The sequence below is a fragment of the Rhineura floridana genome, chromosome 10, assembly GCF_030035675.1.
Source record: "Rhineura floridana isolate rRhiFlo1 chromosome 10, rRhiFlo1.hap2, whole genome shotgun sequence".
Taxonomy (NCBI): domain Eukaryota; kingdom Metazoa; phylum Chordata; class Lepidosauria; order Squamata; family Rhineuridae; genus Rhineura; species Rhineura floridana.
In genome coordinates this window covers 12,289,841-12,311,423 of record NC_084489.1, presented here as the reverse complement: position 1 = coordinate 12,311,423, position 21,583 = coordinate 12,289,841, and the positions used below count along the sequence as shown (strand labels likewise).

The window sequence follows — 21,583 nt, the reverse complement described above, 5'->3', positions numbered from 1 at the left end:
CAGTTAGAGGATGGTTCCCTCCCCTTCTGGCTGGTCACCGTCTAACATTTTGATAAAGTTTGACTCTGCCTCCAGGAGAAGTTAACCCATTCCTGTATGCTCCACTCCCCACTGACCAGGACACGTCACAGTAAGTCCAACTTTCCATTCTGCAAGGACAAGTCCTATCTCTCTAACCTATTAGAGCAGCCTTTCCCAACCAGTGTGCCTCCAGATGTTGTTGGACCACAACTCCCATCAGCCTCAGCCAGCATTGCCAATGGTCAGGAAAGATGGGAGTTGTGGTCCAACAACATATGGAGGCACACTGGTTGGGAAAGGCTGTATTAGATTATCAACAAGCTTATAGATAGAGGTGAAAAAATTGACATAGTGTACTTGGACTTTCAAAAAACTTTCCTCACCAAAGACCTCTGAGTAAGCTTAGCAGTCATGGAATAAAAGGAGAGGTCCTCTTGTGAATCAGGAACTGGCGAGGAAACAATAAGCAGAGAGTAGGAATAAATGGACAGTTCTCCCAATGAAGGGATGTTGAAAGTGGAGTCCAGCAAGGATCAGTATTGGGACCTGTGCTTTTAAATTCATAAACAATGTAGTCCTCTCCAAACTGGGTGAATCGGCATATATTGGCAAATGCATTTCAAGTGTAAACAAATGTAAAGTGATTCATGTTGAGGCAAAAAATCTTAGTTTCTCATACAGAACCTTGCAAAAGTAATCAGACCCCTGACCAATGCTCTCATATTACTGAATAACAAAGCAACACTGGAGTGGCTCAAAACAAAAAGGTGAATGTCCTACAGTTGCCCAGTCAAAGTCCTGATCTCAATCCCACTGAGAATCTTTGGCGCTCTTTGAAAATTGCGATCCACAGGCAACGTCCAACCAATCTGAATGACCTGGAGCAAATCTGCTAAGAAAAATGGGCCAAAATCCATCCAACACTGTGTGCAAAGCTGGTATATACCTACCCCAAAAGACTTAAAGCTGTTATTGCAGCGAAAGGTGGCTTTATCAAATATTAATTTGTGGGAGTTGAATACTTATGCAAGCACCATGTTTCCGTTTTTTATGTTTCTTACAAACATTTCCCAACCTAAAACCAATGTTGCCTTACAATAATTGATTTTGAGTTTCAGTGTTTCAAAATAAAACATACGGACAACGTACCATTTGTAATTCAGTAATATGAGAGCATTGGTCAAGGGTCTGATTACTTTTGCAAGGCACTGCATATGCTCATGGGGTCTGAACTGACAGTAACTGTCCAGGAACTACATAGCTCGATGAAGCTGTCAGCCCAGTGTATGGCAGCTGTGAAAAAGGAAAACTCCATGCTAGGGATCATTAGGAAAGGAATTGAAAATAAAACCACCGATATCATAATACTTTATACAAATCTATGGTGCAACCGCATTTGGAATACTATATACAGTTCTAGTCACCTCATCTCAAAAAGAATATTGTAGAGTTGGAAAAGGTTCTGAAAAGGGCAACCAGAATGATCAAGGAGATGGAGCAACTCCCCTATGAGGAAAGGTTACAACTTTTTTAGTTTGGACAAAAGGCAACATGTATAAAATTATGCATGGCATGGAGAAAGTGGATAGAGAAAAGTTTTTCTCCCTCATATCACTAGAACCCGTGGACATCCAGTAAAGCTAAATGTTGGAAAATTGAAGACAGACAAAACAAAGTACTTCACACAACACATAGTTAAACTATGGATTTCACTCCCACCAGAGGCAGTGATGGCCACCAACTTGGATGGCTTTAAAATAAGATTAGACAAATTTATGGAGGGTAAGGCTATCAGTGGCTATACTCTCTCCTCACAGTCGGAGGCAGTATGCTTCTGAATACCAATTGCTGGAAACCCCAGGGAGGGGGGAGTACTCTTGTGCTCAGGTCCTGCTTGTGGGCTTCTCACAGGCATCTGATTGGCCAGTGTGACAACAGAATGGTGGAGTAGATGGGCCATTGGTTCAATCCATCAGGCTCTTCATATATTCTTAATATACATTTACTTAAATCTTCATAATTGTTTAATGAAGAGTTTTGGCTCGTTTCCTTCTTTGTTTCACAAGATCGAATGATACCTGATTTAGCAAACTTAGAAAATGTTACACTTTTAAAGCATGTACATGTATGTAAATGAGTGGGAGAAACCATATGCTTGCTGTAAATGAACTGTCTCATGCTTTGATCAAGCCGTGCAACATCTTCACACATTCTAATTTATCCTCCCTTTCAGTTTTAGTGATCCTAGGGGAGGTTCTTTATATTACATTTCCAGCTTTGTTGAAGGAGCATTTCTGTTTGTTCAGATTATTTCCCAAAGGGTTAACTTTGCAAAACAATTAGAAATCTTGCACTACGTAATGTAGTTGTTAATGTTTTTTTTGTTTTAGCAAAGAAGAAAATTCAGCTAGTACAAAAATACTGCTGCCAAGTTATTGGTTGGAGTTGGTTGATCAAAGCATATTATTCTCTGTGCTATCTGCACTGTCTCCCTCTTTGTTTCTGGGTTCAGTTTAAGGTGCTAGGTTTTTTCCTAGACCTTCATATTTCTAGCCTTAAGCCGTTTGGAACCTGGGTGTCTTATTCCTTATGTATCTGCATGCGCAGCGCAACATCTGAGAGCTTGTTCAGGGAGCTGCTACTGAATGAAGATTGATGGAAATATAATAGGAGCTGGGCCTTCCTGATAGTGTTTCCAGGTTTGTGGACTTCACTTCCCAGAGAGCTACATTAGTCTTCAATGCTGTCCTGTTTCTAGTGCCAGGACAAAACCAGGTTCTTTTCTGCTAGTTTTGCCTTGCTGTGGTTCTGATTAGAGTGCTGTTTACTGCTCTTGGGGCTGTGATTATGGTCTTGCTACTTGCTAGGTGGAGAGCTATAATTTACTTTATTATTTATTGTACATCTTAAATCACTTCATAACCTAAGTTCTCTGGGCAGTGTATACCAAGCAGTTTAAAACATTTTTTTAGAAACAAAGGTATTAAACAACAAAACAAACACAACAGTACAACAAATACCACACAATAGCCAGAACAAAGAGGGAACATAATTCTGCCCATTTATCATATGTACTCATTACACCTAAAGCTCAAAACAAACTCTGTAGGGTGAAGCTTATCCAAACCACCATAAAAGCAGGGTCTAAAGTGTATTAAATGAAGTTAAACTAAAATTAAAATCGATAGTAAATGATGTCAACAGGACTGGAAGAATTGCCTCCTGTTGAAAGAACATATGTGTAGCTGTCATGCAATCTTCCCTCTGCAGAGCATTCAGCAATGGGGGGCACTGCAGAAAATATCTCTGTTGTGTAGGCACCCTGCTATTGTGGCTATTTTTGTAGTTTTGTTTTTGTTTGTCTATCAACATAAGAAAAATACCCTATAACTTGACTGGGGTAAGATACCATTTTTGCACCACTTTTAACATTAGTCGCATATTAATAAAACCATCTCCCCCCTGTGCTGGAGAGGATGCTCAGAGAAAGGTTCTTACCTCCACATGTGGTGAACGTGTGTTAAGGTAGCTGAATTTTGGGAATCAGTGTTCACAGAAATGGGAAAAAAATCACAAAGCAGGTGATATATAAAACCCCAGAATTAGCCCTGTTAAATCTATTGTTGAATGGAAACCAGACCCTTAAGAATAAACAACTGATTAGGTTTCTTTCAGTTGCAGCCTAGTTATTAATAGCACAATTTTGGAAGGATCTGAAAGGTATATATTTTGTTGTGGTATAGTAAAGTTTGGCAATTAGCCTTAATAGAGAAATTGTCGCAGATGTTAAAGATGGCAAAAGGACAGAAATGCAAAAATTATTTTATGGCAGAGTGGGGGAGCTTTATTACATATACTAATATAGCAGACAAAACAAACAAGGTTCCCGAGGCTTTTCAAAATTTATGGAATCTATAAAAGTGATGAAATAACTGATTATTTGCTTGTATGTTAAAGTGCAGGAAATCTTATTTTATGTTGTCCCCTTATTCTCAATGGATGTATGATTTATTTTTCTTAAAATTAATAAAATTGAAAATTAAAAGAAAAAAAAGAGAAGCCTATAAAGAAAAGAAGATATGAATAAATAAAATATTTTCTGCCCAAAGCACTCTTTCTGGCAATTTTTTTTGTTTTGGAACTAAGACTTCCAGCTGGCATATCTTGCTGGAAAATGGCTGCTAACACTTCCTACTTGTAGGGAGCACTGTTAAGGGAACAAATAGTTCCCTTAATAGTTCGTTGACCCTGTGTTTAGATTTCTTACCTACCTTTCGCTGTGAATTCCCAGGGCAGGTTACAAAAGTTTTTTTAAAAATAATAACATCAATTTAAAATAAATTACAGTGAAGAGAATAGGGTGGGTCCTAAAACTATGTGTCTTGGGTGTCAGCCAGTGTAAAAAAGGTGCATCTTCAGCATATGACGAAAACTACATAATGAAGGTGCCACATGCACCCCTGTGGGGAGGCCATTCCATGGCTTAGGGGAAAGACAAACATACACTCTGAATTTCTGAGGGTGGTGGAATTACAAGAAGGTCCCCTCTGCTGATCTTAACAGAAGGTCTGTGCAAGAGGAGGAGGTCTTTCAGATTCTTGGAGCCAAGTCCCCAAATGCAGTGATGAGGAACCTCCATCCTGTGGGCCTCCTGTTGACCCACCAATCCTCCTCATTTGGCCCATGGTGTGGTTTAGTCCAAACCATGCCCATTTATCCATCATCTGATGGCATTAGAGAAGTAAATCTGTGGGCCAAAAATTAACAAGGAAAAGCTGAGAGCACACTCCTTTAAGTATGTTTCTGATTCTTCCTTTCAAGTCTCTGGTATAATTCAACACTTACTGAGTTTGGTATCGTTTCTGAAAAAACGTGCTGAAAAGGATGAACTGAGAATGTACTCTTAAGTGTGCTCCTTTGCAGCCCAACTTGAATTAATGCTGCAGCTGCAAGAGAAAATTGTTTGCAACCATTACTTGAATTCAAGCTAGACTGCAAAGGAAAAACTTTCCTTTGCAGATGTGGTTTCACTAAGCCACATCTAGAAAGGAAGAATTCTTCCTTTGAAGTTGAATCACCTAACAAATTGTGATGTCAGGTGTTTGACAGATGACAGCCCCATCTATCTGCCAGTGGTCTGTAGGGAGTAGCAGAGTTTTGGATCTGGCTCACTGGTTTGATTGAGTTCCCTACCCTGGCTTTAGTATCATGACATTAGAAGCTCTGCTTGTTTATTGCTAGAGTACCTTGCAAAAACCAAATCTGAAAGGCACTGTTTCAGTATGGAAAGTGGAGGTTTGGATTGAAAGATTTAGAAGAATTATAGTAACATGGGAAATCTAGAAGTTCTGCCCAATAGCAAATAATATGAAGTTTAAGTGGCTGACTCTTCAAACATAATAGTTAAATTTTGGTGCCTTCTGAAGATGAATTATTCTCTAATCTGTTATCTTCCTCTGCAGAAGGTACAACCTTCAAATGCAATTAGTAAAGAGAACTCGGAGCTTTCCATTGGAAGTGTACAATTACCTTAATTCTTCTTTAGCATATCAAACTAGATATCATTGGATATCTTGAGATGGCAAACTTTGTTTCAATCCCCAATTTGCTTACATGACCACAATGTAAATTTCAGATTGAATAGATTTAAAAGCAAAAAAATCACTGCTACATTCTGACGTGGTTCACATGTCACACTAAGCCAAACCTGGCTTAGGTCAGTATAAAAAACCAGGATGGAACAAAGCAGCTCTAAGCTCCTCTCTGGGAACCCACATGCTTGTGCAGTCCCTCTAAGTCATCATTTGGCTTAACATGATGTGTGAACCAGACCAATAACTGTTCCTTGTCCTCCTCTGTATTCACTTTGAGCAAACAATATTACAATTTATTTAGATGGTGTAAGCTGTCATTCACTACCAAGCAGGACTTCAGTGCCCTGGAGAATGTTAAAACCCAAACATGACATGAGTGAGCATTCATTGTTTCAAGAGCTAACATTGTGGAGAACTCCTTCAAGGCTTTCTATAAGGACTTAAAAATTGATAGCCCCATTTTTCCAAGGGGGTGAATAACTAGTAACATCACATCTTACTGCACATAGTCTTGCTATGAACTGCAGTTACAAGGGTTTAGTGTTAAATTACTTTAAATCCACATCTATTTTGTCCGTGGATGCGTTTCCCTGACCTGACTGGCACTTGTCCATGCCTAAAAGATGCATGAAATGTTGAGGATAGTGTTGCCAATAATTTCTTCATCTCTGCCAATTTGACTGCTCTCATTATTAGTTGCTTGGATGGCTGCATTTAGTTTCAGTAAAAACTGTTAATTTGTATTCATTCAGAAGCTGGAATAGTTTCACTTGGCTTCTTTTCTTCAGGCCTTTCTGGTTAGAGGTGTGAACTTCCTGCAATTTCCATTTCTCTAACTAGAGCAGAGAAAGGGTTGTGGTGGAGACAAAGGTCAGCTAAAATGTCTCTGTGTAAGAGAACTGTAGAGGAGCCAAATAATTTATTCAGATCTTTTTATCTGGAAAAGCTGCATATTGTCACTCCCTGTAGCTGCAGAACTGTATTCTTCCATGTGTTAAATAATCTTATTTCCAGTTATTTGAAATACTTTCTGTTGGTAGTTTTTAAAAATTAATTATTAATTTTAAAGCTGATGAATTTCATAGATTATTTGGGACCTTCCTTAACTAAATAATTTCTTGATTACATTTATATTCTTGTCACCTTTTCGTTGAGCATTTTATTGAGACCCTCTTATGCACATAGCACATGTGTGTAGCATTACTTTATCTATTAGTGTACATTTTAAAAGATTAAAACTGATTATTCTGGGATGATTATCTCGTGGGGTGTTTGGGATACCTCAAGGAGGAGCAGGGCATATATGCCTGAGGAGAAATGGATCCTGAGGCATATGAATCCTACTCCTCTTGTTCCCTGCCCCCACTTTCTCCAAGACTTGGGTGCATTTGAACACCCACTGACAGGACCCTTGATCACATTGCATTTGTAGGGATAACTCTGTCCTTGCTGTCTTATCAACACAATATGATTTAGGAAGAGCTGTTATTTTGCGCTCATGAAACAAAGTTCCAGATGTGGTTTTTGATAGGCCAGACATCCTGTAATATGGGACACCGCAGTTAAAAGAGGAGTAGTACTTGGTAACTCCATGACCAGCATAACATTCACTTCTTTACATAATAATCTGTTTTTTAGCTAATACTATTTGAACTTCAATTAACATTAAACATAATTTATTATATACATGTTAAATTTTGTTGTAAGCCACCCTGAGTGCCCTGTTATAGGATAGAAGGGCGGGATAGAAATATTTTAAATAAATAAATATAAATAAATATAAATAAATATTTGTTATCTGGATTGGTCTTCTTTATCAAAACAATCAAGAAGTATGTCACAGGTAGTTTAAATGCTTTATTCTTACTGTGTTTCAAAAGATTTGACCAGCGTAGCTGTCTTGCAGCGTCAAAAATTTCTGTAACTTGGATAATTGTATTCTCTAAAACTATGAATAATAATAAAAAATCCATCAGCAGCCATATAAAAGAGCTCATGTTTCATGGGCAAGTGTAAAACCCGCAGTAATTTTGTTGGAAACTGGAAAAAAAGGGTTTCTGACATATTATCTGCGACCAACATGATGTTTGACAGTTCAGTGTCAGACATGCAGAAAATAATTGCCTCCAAAGCAAGACTCTGTGCATATGAAACTTCACTCTGCATTCACAATTTTTATGTCAACATTAAATCCGTATGGGAAGTTGAAATATCCATAGGAATTTACACTTGGCTGTGGCAATACTCTAATTTGTTTCTTTTCAACCCAACATTTATCATCATTTGCAGAGAAGACAAATGTCACAGAAGTCCCCCTTTTTAAGAAGAGCATCTCATATTAACTATCATCAAACAAATTTTCACAACAATATTTGGCCAACAAAATTTCTTTTCCATTTCCCTGTCTCAGACTCAACAATACCAAAGTTGCCAACTGACACCAGTACTTCAATGAATGTTTCTGCTTCTGTGCTTTATTTCAGGATAATCACATTTCCCAAAGGGGCATTATGTAGTGTTTGTTTTAAATTATGTGAAAAATTCACTTGTGTTCAAGACTGCCTTCAACTTTGTATAGGGTTGTACTGTTCCCCAAGGCAAGGCAAGAGACCTTCAGCTCCTGAGATGAAGCTTTGTATCTCTAGATGAGCCCACCTATTCACCCAATCAGAACATGCTGCCTCTTTGATGCATCAGAGGGGAAGCTGATAGAAGCTTTTACATATTTCAACAAAGCGAATGCGTGTCTAGTAGAGAAATATCAATTCTACACTTTTTAAAAACTACACCCATGTTGAAGTTTACTGATAATTAACGTGAAAAGTTATGTAATTATATTGTATTTATTATATTGTTATTATAATATGCTAATTATATTAACATTTATTAGGTCCATTTGTAATGCAAACATATATGCTAATAATAAACATTTATGCTAATAGTATATTAGGTCTATACCTAATGCTAAGTCAATTAAGACAAAGTCAGCTATTCAATAGAACATAGTATTAATTTAATATTTCCTTATCTTACCATGTTCTTTTCTACCTTCCTTTCTTCTTCTGCCGGTAGCAGCAGAACCAGCAACATGGGCAATTAGCCAGGACCAGGGTAACTAATGTGTTCCCTCCAGATGTTGGGCTACAACTCCCATCAGCCCCAGCTTGCATGGCAAATCAGGGAAGATTAGAATTGCTGCCCTACATCATCTGCAGGGTATCATATTGGCTGCTGGTGAGGTAGGATATAGAGATCCATCCAAAAACAAAAAACCTTTCTGCATGCATCTCCCTGCCAGCTTACCACCCTTACTGAATCCCCAAGGAGCACCTATAGCCATTGTGAGAGGCCACCATAGAAAGGGTGCTGAAAGGTGCTAGGGCATGAACCACCTGTTACATAAGAAACTGTCTCCAGGCTACTTTTTCTCCTAGCCCAGTATTGTCTACCTGGCACTGATTCTTCAGGGTTTGGAGCAGGGTCTTCTTCATCATTTGGTACCTGACCTTTGTAACTGGAGATGTCAGGGATTGAACCTGGCCTTTCACATGCAAAACATGTACTCTACCACTTGAACTATGCTCCTCTCCCTTTGGTTTCCTGCAACTGCCTAGAGCAGGGAGAGTCAACCTGGTGTCTTCTAAATGTTTTGGATTAAACTCCCCTTGTCCCTGATCATTGGCCATGTTGGCTGGGGCTAATGGGAGTTGTAGTCCAAAATGTCAGGAGGGCACCAATTTGTGGAAGGTTTGGGAGGATACGTCTCTTGTGTTACCTGAGTGGTCCTTGTTTAGTCTTCTGGTTTTGCAACATTACCCTGAGTGGGGAAATGCTGGAGGTAGTAGGAAGATTCATTTTGTGTTTTCTAGCCCCCCTCTCATACCAGAATAAAATTGGTGAGGCAGAGCTCAATGGAAACTTCCCACCATGATTTGTGACTACAGGAACACTAGTGTGTTGCCACAGTTGCAGAAATCACAGGAGGCAAGTACCTGTGGAGTTCCAGTTCATACGGAGAAATCCAAAATGATTTTTAAAAAGTTCTGTAACCTGTGTTCTTAGACCTTCAGTGTAGCTTACAAATTCAATAATCATCCTCTGTACAGCAGGGACAGGTAAGAGGAATTGCCTGGAAAGGAAGCAGCTATTTGCATGTGCGAACCTGTCCCAAGTCAGTTGTATGTTAAAAAAAAATTATGAGGACTAAGTCAGAGTGAAATACCAAAAAAAGGAAATCACAGCATGTATATTCAGATGGACTGCCTTCAGGTTGATCCCGACTTATGGCGACCGTATGAATAGGGTTTTCATGGTAAGCAGTATTCAGAGGGGGTTTCCCATTGCCTCCCTCTGAGGCTGAGAGGCAGTGACTGGCCCAAGGTCACCCAGTGAGCTTCATGGCTGTGTGGGGCTTCGAACCCTGGTCTCCCAGGTCGTAGTCCAACACCTTAACCACTATACCACACTGGCTCTCTATATTCAGATATCTATGGCTTATATTTCTGTATGCCTGTAGATCAGAATTCTGGCATAGTCAAGAAACCGTTTGCAAAGAAACAAAGAATTAGAAACATGTCCAATGACCACAGTATTTGCAAACGGATGTGCAAGCTCTCAAGGCGGAAGAAGTTCAATATAAGCACTTAAAATAAAAAATGCTATGAACAGAAGGTGTTTTTAATTTATGAATAAACTGAATGGAAACATCACTATTTGAAATATCTTGTTTGTAGTGCAATATGGTACTGATGCTGGTGCAGCATAAAAGTCTTTACTCTGCCTACCAACCTTTTTAACATGTTTTCAAACAATCACTGCAATAATTGTGTGTGTGTGTTTATGTATTAAATCACAAATAACTTATCTTGCATTTAAAATATAACACAGCCTCCGAAGTTTACTTACCAGAAAACTAAAAGGCTGCTTTTCTACTGTCTACAGGCTAGAAACCAATCGACTTGCCATACAGTGACTTTCATATCTGTGTGTGGGATTACTTTTGTAGATGAACTTGTAGTGCTGCAAAAGTCTAGACAGTTACTTACTTGTCCCCATCTTCCTCTTCCACTCTTTCAGAAGTTCCACAAGAAGGAATGCTATTCTAACTCTCACTAAACTTAGTACATCCAGTTTACTTTTGTTAAAAGAAAAAACACTTAACTTCATAGTATTAAGGGGAATAATTTCAGCTTTTCCAGAATGTGTAGAGCAAATGATTCAGACTTTTGAAAAATGTTTCACAGTTGGGCATACCTTTTCTGTGGAAAAGCAAATCCACAAGTATTTGATAGTCTAAAGAGGGGGGAGGCCAAATTTGGAAGGTATGTGGGGCCACCCACCTGTCAATCATATAACATCATGGTATCATATGATTGGCAGTCAAGTGGGGATGCCCATCAGCCAAAATCCCTTGAGCTTCCCTTAAGTCTTCATAACTGGGGACTTAAAAGGGTAGGGGTGACTTGGAAGAGGCTTTTCCAAGTCTCCCCCCTCCCCCTTTTAAATTCCCAATCATGGAGAATAAAAAAGGAAATGTGGAAAGACTTGGAAAAGGCTTTAAGACAGTCCTTGCTCTCCTGTTTGAGCAAAAGGTTGCTCAGGAGCTGTTAAAAAGCATCTTTGAAGCAGCTTTTGCACTCAAGCTGCTTCAGAAGCTGTTTTTGTAGAGGGCTTTAATCCCCACTCATGGTGAGCAGGGATAAAATCTTGCTGCTTTGGCTTGCACAATCTTGTCCTTAGCTGGGAACAGGTTCGTGCAGCCAAGGCAGGATTAAACTATGTCCTCCTGCCCATCAGCTGACATCACTAGTGATGCTATCACTAGTAATATCAGCTGGTGGGTGTGGTTTGGGAAAAATGACATTGGGGGCCAAATGGGACCCCCTGGGGAGGCATCATTGATTCAGAGGCTGGAGGTTCCCCATCCCTAGTCTAAAGGAATAGTCTTAATATTTTCTGAGGGAAAAAATTAAGTCTTGCAGTCTGTGTGCATAGGAACTTGCCTTTTGCCAGCTTAGACTATCTGTCTGCCTGCCCAGTATTATTTTCTGACTCACATCAATTCTCCAGTAATTTAGGCAGAGGTTTTCCCAGTTGCCTGCTACTTGATCCTTCTGAGTTCTTCCATGGAATTATGGTATTTGCTCAAATATATCAAATACCAGGGATATGTCTTACTCATTTACTACATATTTATATACTGTACTGCTTTGGTGTCAGAGGAAAATTTACAATTTAAAAAAAAATGAGCTGAGGAAAGAAAGAAACACCACATTGAGATACCAGCTTAATATTCAGTGGCGTGTTCATGGCAGGGGATGATTCTCAGAGGGGAGGAGGAACCAAATGGTAGTCATAGTAGAGGGGGCATTGCTTGGAGGGGGCATCTCTGTTTCACTACTTATGAGACAGTTGGGTGAAATGGTGTCTGATCAAGACCTCTTTCAAAGGGGAGGAGCCAAAATGATGCAGTATAGCAGTATTTTGCATTTCAAAAGGGAATGGGTGTAGACAGATTGTTTTGCCTAACCTCATTTAATTCAACATTGCTCAGTGACATGGAATATCTATTTTCTTCAGGTACAGCATTTCTGTAGAGATTTGATTATTCAAATCAGCTTGTGAAGCTCATTAATGCCAGTCTTTATAAACTAATACCAGTACTTGTTTTGTGCAACTGTTGGTACATAATTGGCTTGAAGAAGCATCAGGCTTTATGCCAGGAGTGCTCAGACGTAATAGAGGTTTTTTTTGCGCATGTGTGTGCCTGGAAGATCTCACAGAAATCACAACTAAACTGTGCTGGCACTAATTTCCGATATAAATGTAGGCTAGACTACATATAGGCTACAAATCCTCCTTAACTGGTTCATCGGACATAGTTGGAACATCAAGAATTGCTTTATTGTTTCAGTAGGGTGTGCTGTCATTTTAAAAATGAATAAATCTCATTGCTTTTTATTGTGAAAAGAAACAGCTGGATAATGAAATTCCATTCATTTCATTTTTCAGCTTTTTCATTCTCAGTTTGGTTGCACTGGAGACACTGTTTTGCATTGAGCTTGGATTTGGATCCTAACTTTTGTGGGCAAAATAATGTTTTCTCTAAGTGGATGAAAAAGTTAGGATCCAAGCCAATGTCTTGACCACAGTACAGATTGGAAAGTTCTGTTGAGTATAGAGAGCAGTTAGGCTGTGTCAGACCACTGTTTAAAATGCCCTATAAATTGGGCCCTTTGTCCAGTTTGTGTGAAATTTGCCAGGTTTGCCAGGTTTGGTGCCTTGGAATAGTAGAATGCTTGAAAAGTTGATGACATTGGATGGAAAAAAGTGAAGCTACAGGTAGCAGACGGCTCTGGGTTTCCACTTGAAATCAGTCAAAAAACAAATGCATGAACGAATAATGATTAAAAGCTAATCTTCTGTCACACACCCCTAGTATGCAATGCTCATCTTTTAAAAAGTGACAGTACTTACATCTAAAGGAACAAATGAGAAAGCAGATTGTTTTTAAATGCATGCATAATTTTTTAATGGCTAGGTTTTTTTAGCCAACCTAGATCTGATGGGGGAGGAGGAATACACTGGAGGGTACGGAGATGAGAATGGAGCAGACATGGGTGGATGAATGATGGAGGGTTGTTTCAGGAAAGGATGTAGGCTATTTATTAACATAATATATTTTTAAATCATTTGCTGCTCCCACATATGCAAAGTATCACTCAGCAACACTTTCCCCATGTAACACATGACTTGTTGAGCCTGGGATCTCTAATCTCTCTACCTCTTAATGGTCATTCACTCCACAATTGAGTGAGATCTTTGTTTAAAGAAAATATTGCTCATATTTAAACTGTGTAGTTAGAATAATTTTAACTTTGATATATGTGTCTATCTTGTCTACTTTGGATTGATTTAAGCTGATATTGTTACCCAAACTGCAGGAGTAGGCAGGCAGGCTTGCAAATGATTGAAAGCAGAACTAGTTCCCATCCTGGCTATTGAAAACCATTGCAGAATAACTGGATTCTTTGGCTAGTCAGTGTGTTGTTCAGGGAGAGCAGGGTGTTAAAATTATCTCAAATGTGTGGTCATTGAGCCCCTGTCGTAAAAGAAAAATCACAGTATTTTATGCTGTTGGTCATGTAGAAATGAAAGTTGGTAACCTGGTAGATATTTGTTGAGATAACCTTGAGGGTTTCCTTCCTTAATCATAAGCCATTTCTTAGATGATGGCAATTTAATGGGTTTCACATGTTCCTGTTACTCTCTCTGTGTGAAAGCCTGCCCTGCCTGTTCCCACCTCTTCTTCAGGCTTTGCTACAAAGAAAATTGTGTGGGTTTTCTAGTGGTGTTTCAAATTGGAATAGTTAGGATTACAAGCAATGGAAAGACAAATCCACAGAACTGTCGCAAAGGAAAATTAAGTCATTAATACAACTTCATATTAATGGGGAATAGTAAATTTCTCAAGTTAAAACGATCTGAGCTATGCTTACGATCACATATACATGGTGTGGGAGTGGTTGAAAGTGTTCCCTCATGTACTAAAATTGGAAAATAGCTATGTTGCTTTGTTGCAACCAGAGCTTCTAATTGAATTGCTGTTGTTTTGAACAACAAAAATGAAAGGTCCATCGTTTGCCCAAATGCAGTGGAGAAAAATGAGATGCTTGGTGTTTGCTCAGCCTGTTAACCTGCTTTATTTTATATAAAACATATGCAGCAAATGTGATAAGCGGTTCAGCATTATAACTTGTGCACATGACTAGACAATGTTTTATGTCCTGCCAAATTTCAAATTCAGTCCAGCCATGTAATAGACACTCAAGAGCCTATAGTGTTAAGTTAAAATCTAGCTAGACAGAATTGACTCAAATACTGACTCATACTTTATAGAATCTGTTGCACTCTGAGCTATATACTGTTAGTACTAAATATGGTTTCTGGTAAGTTTAAATCTAAATTCTGATTAGTTTATAAGCCATTGTTTTTCAAAAGGTGGATAATCTAATACAAGTGTACATTTTTCTCTAATGAGTTGCAGCAATGGAAAATTGTATAGTGTCCACAAAAGCATAGGCTTGTTCAAAGAATAACTCTGTAATTATAGTGGAACTAAGCTTGCTCCATAATTAAAGAAATTTGCCAGTACGCAGTATGGTAACCAGTTTATATGTGATAGTTAAAGCCTGCTTAGAATTTCTATATAGCTGCAACTCTTTTTACACTGGCTGACAAATTAGAAGTGCAAACTGCTTTTGAGGATTTGCACTTGTAGCTGCAAAATGATTTTTTTAGTTGCAAGCACACTGTAAAAGTATGACTGCTACTCTCCATGAATTGTAGGAAGTCAAATGAACCTGTCTTACCAGGTTAGTGAAACAGATCCCATAAGCAGTAGCAAAGAAACTACTGAAAAGATCAGTTTTTCCTGGGTGGAGAATGAAAACAGTGAACAGCCTTTGAAATAGGTTATACTTGAAATGAGAGACAAAACTGCTGGAAAGTATTTATGGATCATGGATAAGTCGCTTGACTGGAATCTTCACAGCTGGAGGAGTGGTTGACAATATTCAGGCTTTGCTCAGCTTGAGGCTGACATGGATCTGTTGGCTTCTTGTAGACAATCATTTCTCAAGCAATTTGACTACACCAATGTGCAAAGCTGATAGGAAGTGGTCAACATGACCTGCAGTGATTATTTTGAAGGTAAATGTGGAATGAGGAAGTGAAATACTGTCCAAATGGAATTGGTCAAATAACAGAGTACAAATACGTTCTTTCCCATTAGCAAAATTGAGTAGACAATGGCTTTGGCAAAGATACAACACTTCTTATTTATAACTAACAGGCTTAGTACTTGACAACATGGTCATGAGCCAGCTGAAGATGATGGAACAAGTTAGTCACAACTAACTTTAACTTGATTGGATCATCTGTGTGAATTGTCCATTTGATACATATATTATTAACTTTGCATATTCAGAAAATACATCATATGGATGTTTTTCTGGTTATGGTATCATCTTCACTGTTTTTGGAAGGTACCGGAGAATTAATCTTGATCTCCTCTTTGAAAAAAATGTTTTTCCTAAATGTTTGTTCTCAGCTTAATGTGTTTGAAAATATAAACATCATGAGCAGTAGCTGGTCTTATCAACTTAGCCAAAATGAAAACATTTATTGTTGCTGGTTTAAGGTACAAGGCCTATAGGAAACCATAAGGTTTGCATGGGATAACCTGAAAATTTCATAAGGAAATGAAACTGAGAAAGGCACCTTACTTACCGCTACAGACATTGTCATTAGTAAAGTCAAACTTTGATCTGCCTTGTCTTGGTGTCATATAAGCATTGGGCTATTTGCAGGCCTTCTAGAATATTACTGAAAGTGTAGAAAGAAATGTCTTGCTTGAACAAGGCTTTCTGTTGACTCAGCAGATTTAGATAGCTAACAGTACTTAGGAAAGCCTATCTACAAAAATATTGCTGACTCTGATGCATATCAAACTCAAATTCTATTGAGAAGGTTGGGGAAGGTTCCACCCCCCATTCTAAAGATGCAGGAACTGGTCAAATTGCTTGGGGGTGGGTGGGACCAGTTATCGCTGCCAAAAGCTATCAGGGATTCCACAGTGTAAACAGATGGAAAGTGAGTGGAAAATTTTGTTACAGTATCATTACCAGTATTATAGTTCCAGTGCCATGGTGGAATTGGATATCACAACTGACTAGTAGAAAAAAATAATTGGGTACCAAGCTCAGCCAAAATTCATGGATCCCTGCTTTTATAGAAACAATAAGGCTGAAGTCTAAACCTCACTTACGTGGGAGTATACCCCATTGAATTCAGTAGGACTTACTTTTGAGTAGAGATGATTTGGATGACACTGTAATATGTGACTTTACTGTGAAAAATCCCTTTTATCATAGAGATGTTTCTTAGGCTTGGAAAGGTTATTCTAGGCGTATTGATTGTTTTTTAACAGTAATATAGTGTTTCCCTTTCAGCTATGTCTATGTGGATATAGCCTTCAACAATTTTTCACTGTGTTCAGACTGATTTTCTCAGAGAGCTATTAACTTCAGTGTCACTGTACTGAAGTACTTATCATTCTTTCAATGTGTAGTTTCAAAACTGGAGCAAACTGGTATGTTCTATTATTGCTTAGAAGTGTTGCCTTTCTGGGAGGCATTTGCATAGAGCAAGTAGTCACTCCTGATAATTGTGGGTGAGGGATATATGCCCAAAGAAAATACATATATGTCTGTCTGTCTGTCTCTCTCTCTCTCTCTCTCTCTCTCTGTATGTGTGTGTGTGTGTGTGTGTGTGAGAGAGAGAGAGAGAGAGAGAGAGAGAGAGAGAGAGAGAGAGAGGGGCGGGGAGATGATGAATGAATAAAAAGTAGAGAAGAGGGGTATCCTATCCACTTTTGGCTTTAGCTCTACCATGTGGCACCTGACCACTTTCCCCAAAGAAATGTAGCCATTGCCCCTAAAGCTTGCACACCTTTGCCTTATAGCATATGAACGAAATCAACATACTGTATTTAGAAATATACACACCAAATCCAGAAGTACATTCCCTCCCACATGTGAAGGAGTCAAGAAGTTTGTTTCAAGCTATGCAGTCCTTCAGTTTTCTGAAACCATGCAAATAATTGGAAGCAACTTACCTTTCAGAAACCAATTCTAATTAGAGAGAAAAACTTCAGATCAGGTTAGCTAACCTATTTGAATGTTGGTCATGATAGCTGGGGCTGAATAAATCTAGTAGAATTCCTAGGGGATTGAAAATTAAAAGTACAGGGTTATTTACACAAGATTGGGAATTTTAAAACGAATGGGATCCCATGTTTAAATATACATGTTTAATGTTGTTGCTTGTCTATGCATTAAACATTCTTATGTGTTCTTATATAGTTGTGTTAAACATATTTGTTTATCAGATTCTGGAAAGGTAGCTGTTTCTGCCAAAACAAGTATCTTGTAGTGTCTTAAAGACTATCAAATTTATTATAAAATAAGCTTTAGCGGACTAAAATCTACTGCGTTAGATGAATGGTTATCTTCAGTTAGCAGAAATTCTTGTGCACGTATGCAAACTGATTCCTTGATTGCAAACTCTGCTATCTAGACAGCAAAAGCACTCCTCTCAAACTTCTGTAAGGAAAAACGTGCGTGTTGATAGTCACGTTGCATTTGTCGTCTACCAAAATTTTGGGAGCATCACTCAGCCCGCTTAGAAGCCATTTTGACAAATGGGTGTTATATAAATAAATATTTTCTCCCTCTTATCACCCTTCTAAGTAAGGTATCAAAGAAGCTGTCAGATCTCTGTCCTCAGAAAAGTCACAGAATCCTACTATTTTGCTTCTGCTATGGAGATCCAAGACAGAAATTTGTTGTTGCTTCAGCAGCCTATCTCAAGAAGTTGGCATGCTATTAAATAAACTGGTTTCAAACTGCGATGGCTATTTGTATAAGGTTCAGTGGGTTATGACAGTAATGTTTTGATTTCAAAGGCTAAAATTGTCCCTTTTGCTTCAGGAGTACTACGTGCTCCCAACTATTGCATGTGTAAACTTCTTAAAGCCATGAAAAAATACTTTTCTTGTAATTCCCAGGGAAATGTGAAAACCCACTAGTGTATGGCAAACAGTTCAGTGAGGAATTTCAACTATGCTACATTTCTATGTACTATATCAAACGTCTGCTTGTTTAGAAATGAGTTACTCCATAGTCTTAGAAAAAACTTGATGGTTCATATGACCATATTAGGATCTTATGTAATAAGGTTATTTTTGCTTGCTTGCTTTGAAACAGTAATTTGCTAATTATGGTAAGCTTCGCTAGCACAAAACAAAAACATTTGGTTATGCTTTTTGCCAGGATTCTTAGCAATGTATTCTGATGGTTTTAAGTGTGGTCTTTAATAGAAGAGTAATGACACTGGAGAAATACTTATGAGAGGTAGGTGTATTGTTAATCTCATTATTTGCTTGTACTGTATCTCACAGTTACTAGATCGACTACCAATCTGAGTTGCCATTTATGCATTTGTTTTTCTGCAGCAGTCTACCAGCATTTTTATGGTTTTGTCACTGACTAGCAATATGTATCTTGGCTTGGGTATTAGTAAGTCAAATCTATTCTACATGTATATTTACCCACATCAAGGACGGTATTTAGTGGTGTTAACTAGTAGTATAGTGGCAAATTCAGAAATTCAGGGTCCCTTCATGTTAGTCACAGGAATGCCCCTCCCCCTTTCTGCTGCGGGGTTGAGAATGAGATCCTTGTTGAATGCCTTCTCCCACAACAACAGATGTCCTTAGGACCCAATAAGCATGAAAGGGGAGAGTGTTAGCTACTGAGAAGACTGTACTCAGTGGCTGACTCATCTCCTTTCATTGTGATTAGCTCCAATCATCAGGAAAGGGCAAGAAAGCATGTTATAAGATTCTTCTCATAATGGTTGGTTCACAGGATACTGGAGACATAGGGACCCTGCTCCCAAAAAAGTAACGGGTCTAAGACCCCCGAGATCCTGGACAACTACACCCCTGGTATTAACTATTTGTACGTGGTTGGTGTGAATGTCACTGAACTGAATGGTGTGCACCAAATAGAACACTAGCAGTGGAATCCTCCTCCTAACTGTCCCAGCACTTGTCTATTAATCGCTCTCAACATTTGTGGGGTGGAAGGTTGGGGGAGAAACAAAGTGGTATTCCAAAACAAAGGAAGTGGATCTAGAGTTGAACTTGGATTCCAAAAATGTAACATAATGAGATCCAGCTAACAATGTGAGTGTTTTAGAATTTGATACTATTAGTTATAATGTGAAATATTGTAGCCCTAATGTGTAGGTTTTTCCATAAGGGGGTGCAGGTGTGAGTTTCAGGCTTACAAACCCCCTGCAACAGAAAGATAAAGAAGTATTTTGTCTGCACGTGCAGCCCTTCTGTTTCTCCCTCTATGTGAGTTGCACTTGGGAAGGATCTAATTAACCATAGTTTCCTAGTTTCATCTGAGCCAGGAAAGTATGGTTTCCAATTTCAGACCAAGCCAGGATCTTAAGCCATGGTTTGAAGGTGATTTAAGATCCTGGCTCATGATGAATTTGGTATCCATAGTTTCCTTGTTTGAACAAAATGGGGAAACTATGATTAATCTGAGCCTGCTTTAATCACAGTTCACATGCAGGAAGAGTAAAGAGGCGGTAGATAAAAGGCTTCATATATCAGCTTAATAAGCTGAGATTGTTTGAACTCAGTCAGTGTGTGAACCATACCCGTCTACATTTGAACACTGGAAAATGCAGCTTCTAACTGACCTTTTTGGCAGACAGAAAACTGTTGGGATGGGGGGAATTTACTACACATATTCCCTATGAGTCCTAAAATGGAAAACAGAACAGTATTATGGACTGTGTACAGCTTGGGTATTTTAAACAGGCTGTTACCTGTTTCAGGTAGAACTTGACTTTTTAAAATGGTATTGTATATAGGTCAATCAGTAAGCATTTCTGTGATCATTGTAATTGTATGATCATTTTTTATTTCCTTTTTTTCTTAAATAGGTGAATCTGGATTGGGAAAATCGACGTTAATCAACTCATTATTCCTGACAGACCTGTATTCTCCAGAGTATCCAGGACCATCACATAGAATTAAAAAGACTGTGCAGGTTTGCATGGAAAAAATATATCTTGTATTTTTGTTCTGCTAGAATGCAAGTGGAAACTACCTATTAGGTGACTAGTATCCTGTTAATCTCTTGCATATAAATGAAAATGCTTGTGAATATATATAGCTACTGTTGCTTCATAGCTATGAAGTCATTGTCAAGCTGAAGGGTGAGTGCCTTCTGAAATTGAATTCAATAGGATTGACTTCTGAGTAAATATGGTTAGGATTATGCTCTTAGGTAATAGAAAACCATTTTAGGTCCTCAATTTTATTTTTATTCAAACATAATCTGTATAAGATTTAATTGTAAATAAAAACTCTAAGCAGCTTACAAAGAACATAAAATATACATTAAAATAGTTGGTAAATGTCAAAGTTAAAAGGTAAACTTAAAAAAAATTAGAATATAAATAATATCAATTAAAATATACATTATAAGATTAAAATTACAGATTAAAATACATAAAATACACAATTTAAATGGACTTATATTTGTATTTTTGTTAGACATTTATCTTCGTAGGCTTGCCACGGCCTTTGATTCCACACTATCTAGGTTTAGATCTTTCATTGTTGGAACACATACTGTTGATGCATTCAGATACATAGAATGAAAGCTTTTGAAAAGAGGTGATGCTTCAGCGGTACTAAATCTGACAGAGTGCAGATAGTTGTTCTACAGAAAAGACTCATTACGTAGCTTCCCAAAGGGACTTTGTTAACCTTTTACTTTTTTATTAGTATCATCATATAGAGGCATATTTATTAGTGTGTATTTCTATAACATAAATTCCCTGTCTCTCAGTAGGAATGGCTTACAATTTAAATAAAATCATTCAAAAAATAAAACCCAAAATAGTAAAAGCTAAGTACACGTTATACAAAGAAATAAGCATAAAGCAAAATAAAATAAATAAATAAAATAAAATAAAGGGCTTGGGGATAAAAAGGTTTTACCTGGAATTGAAAGAATGTTAAACTTGACAACAGACAGGGCAATAACTCTAAAGCTGGAGTGCCCCCACCCAAAAGACCATCTGTCTAGTCATCTGCCTCAACCTCTGGTGTTGGGATACAGAGAAGGGCCTTTGAGAATGATGGTAATACTAAGACATGCTGATACGAGATAATAGTAATCTTGCAAATTTTAGGGCGCTAGTGAATTACCTGGAATATAGTACAATAAAACAAATAAAACCAGCCCCAACCCAAAATATAATATATACCAGCAAAACCAAATGGTATATAGGGAAACTTTAGCAACTAATTTAAC

General features: G+C 38.1%; 1 protein-coding gene across 2 annotated transcripts in view; it reads left to right on the top strand.

Moving 5' to 3' along the window:
• SEPTIN7 (septin 7) overlaps positions 1-21,583 on the top strand; it is a 101,304-nt gene that overhangs the window by 4,620 nt on the left and 75,101 nt on the right. For both annotated transcript variants that reach the window (XM_061585872.1, XM_061585873.1), the window contains exon 3: positions 20,202-20,308. In XM_061585872.1, the coding sequence (XP_061441856.1) occupies positions 20,202-20,308 (107 nt within the window). The remainder of the gene's footprint in view (positions 1-20,201; positions 20,309-21,583) is intronic.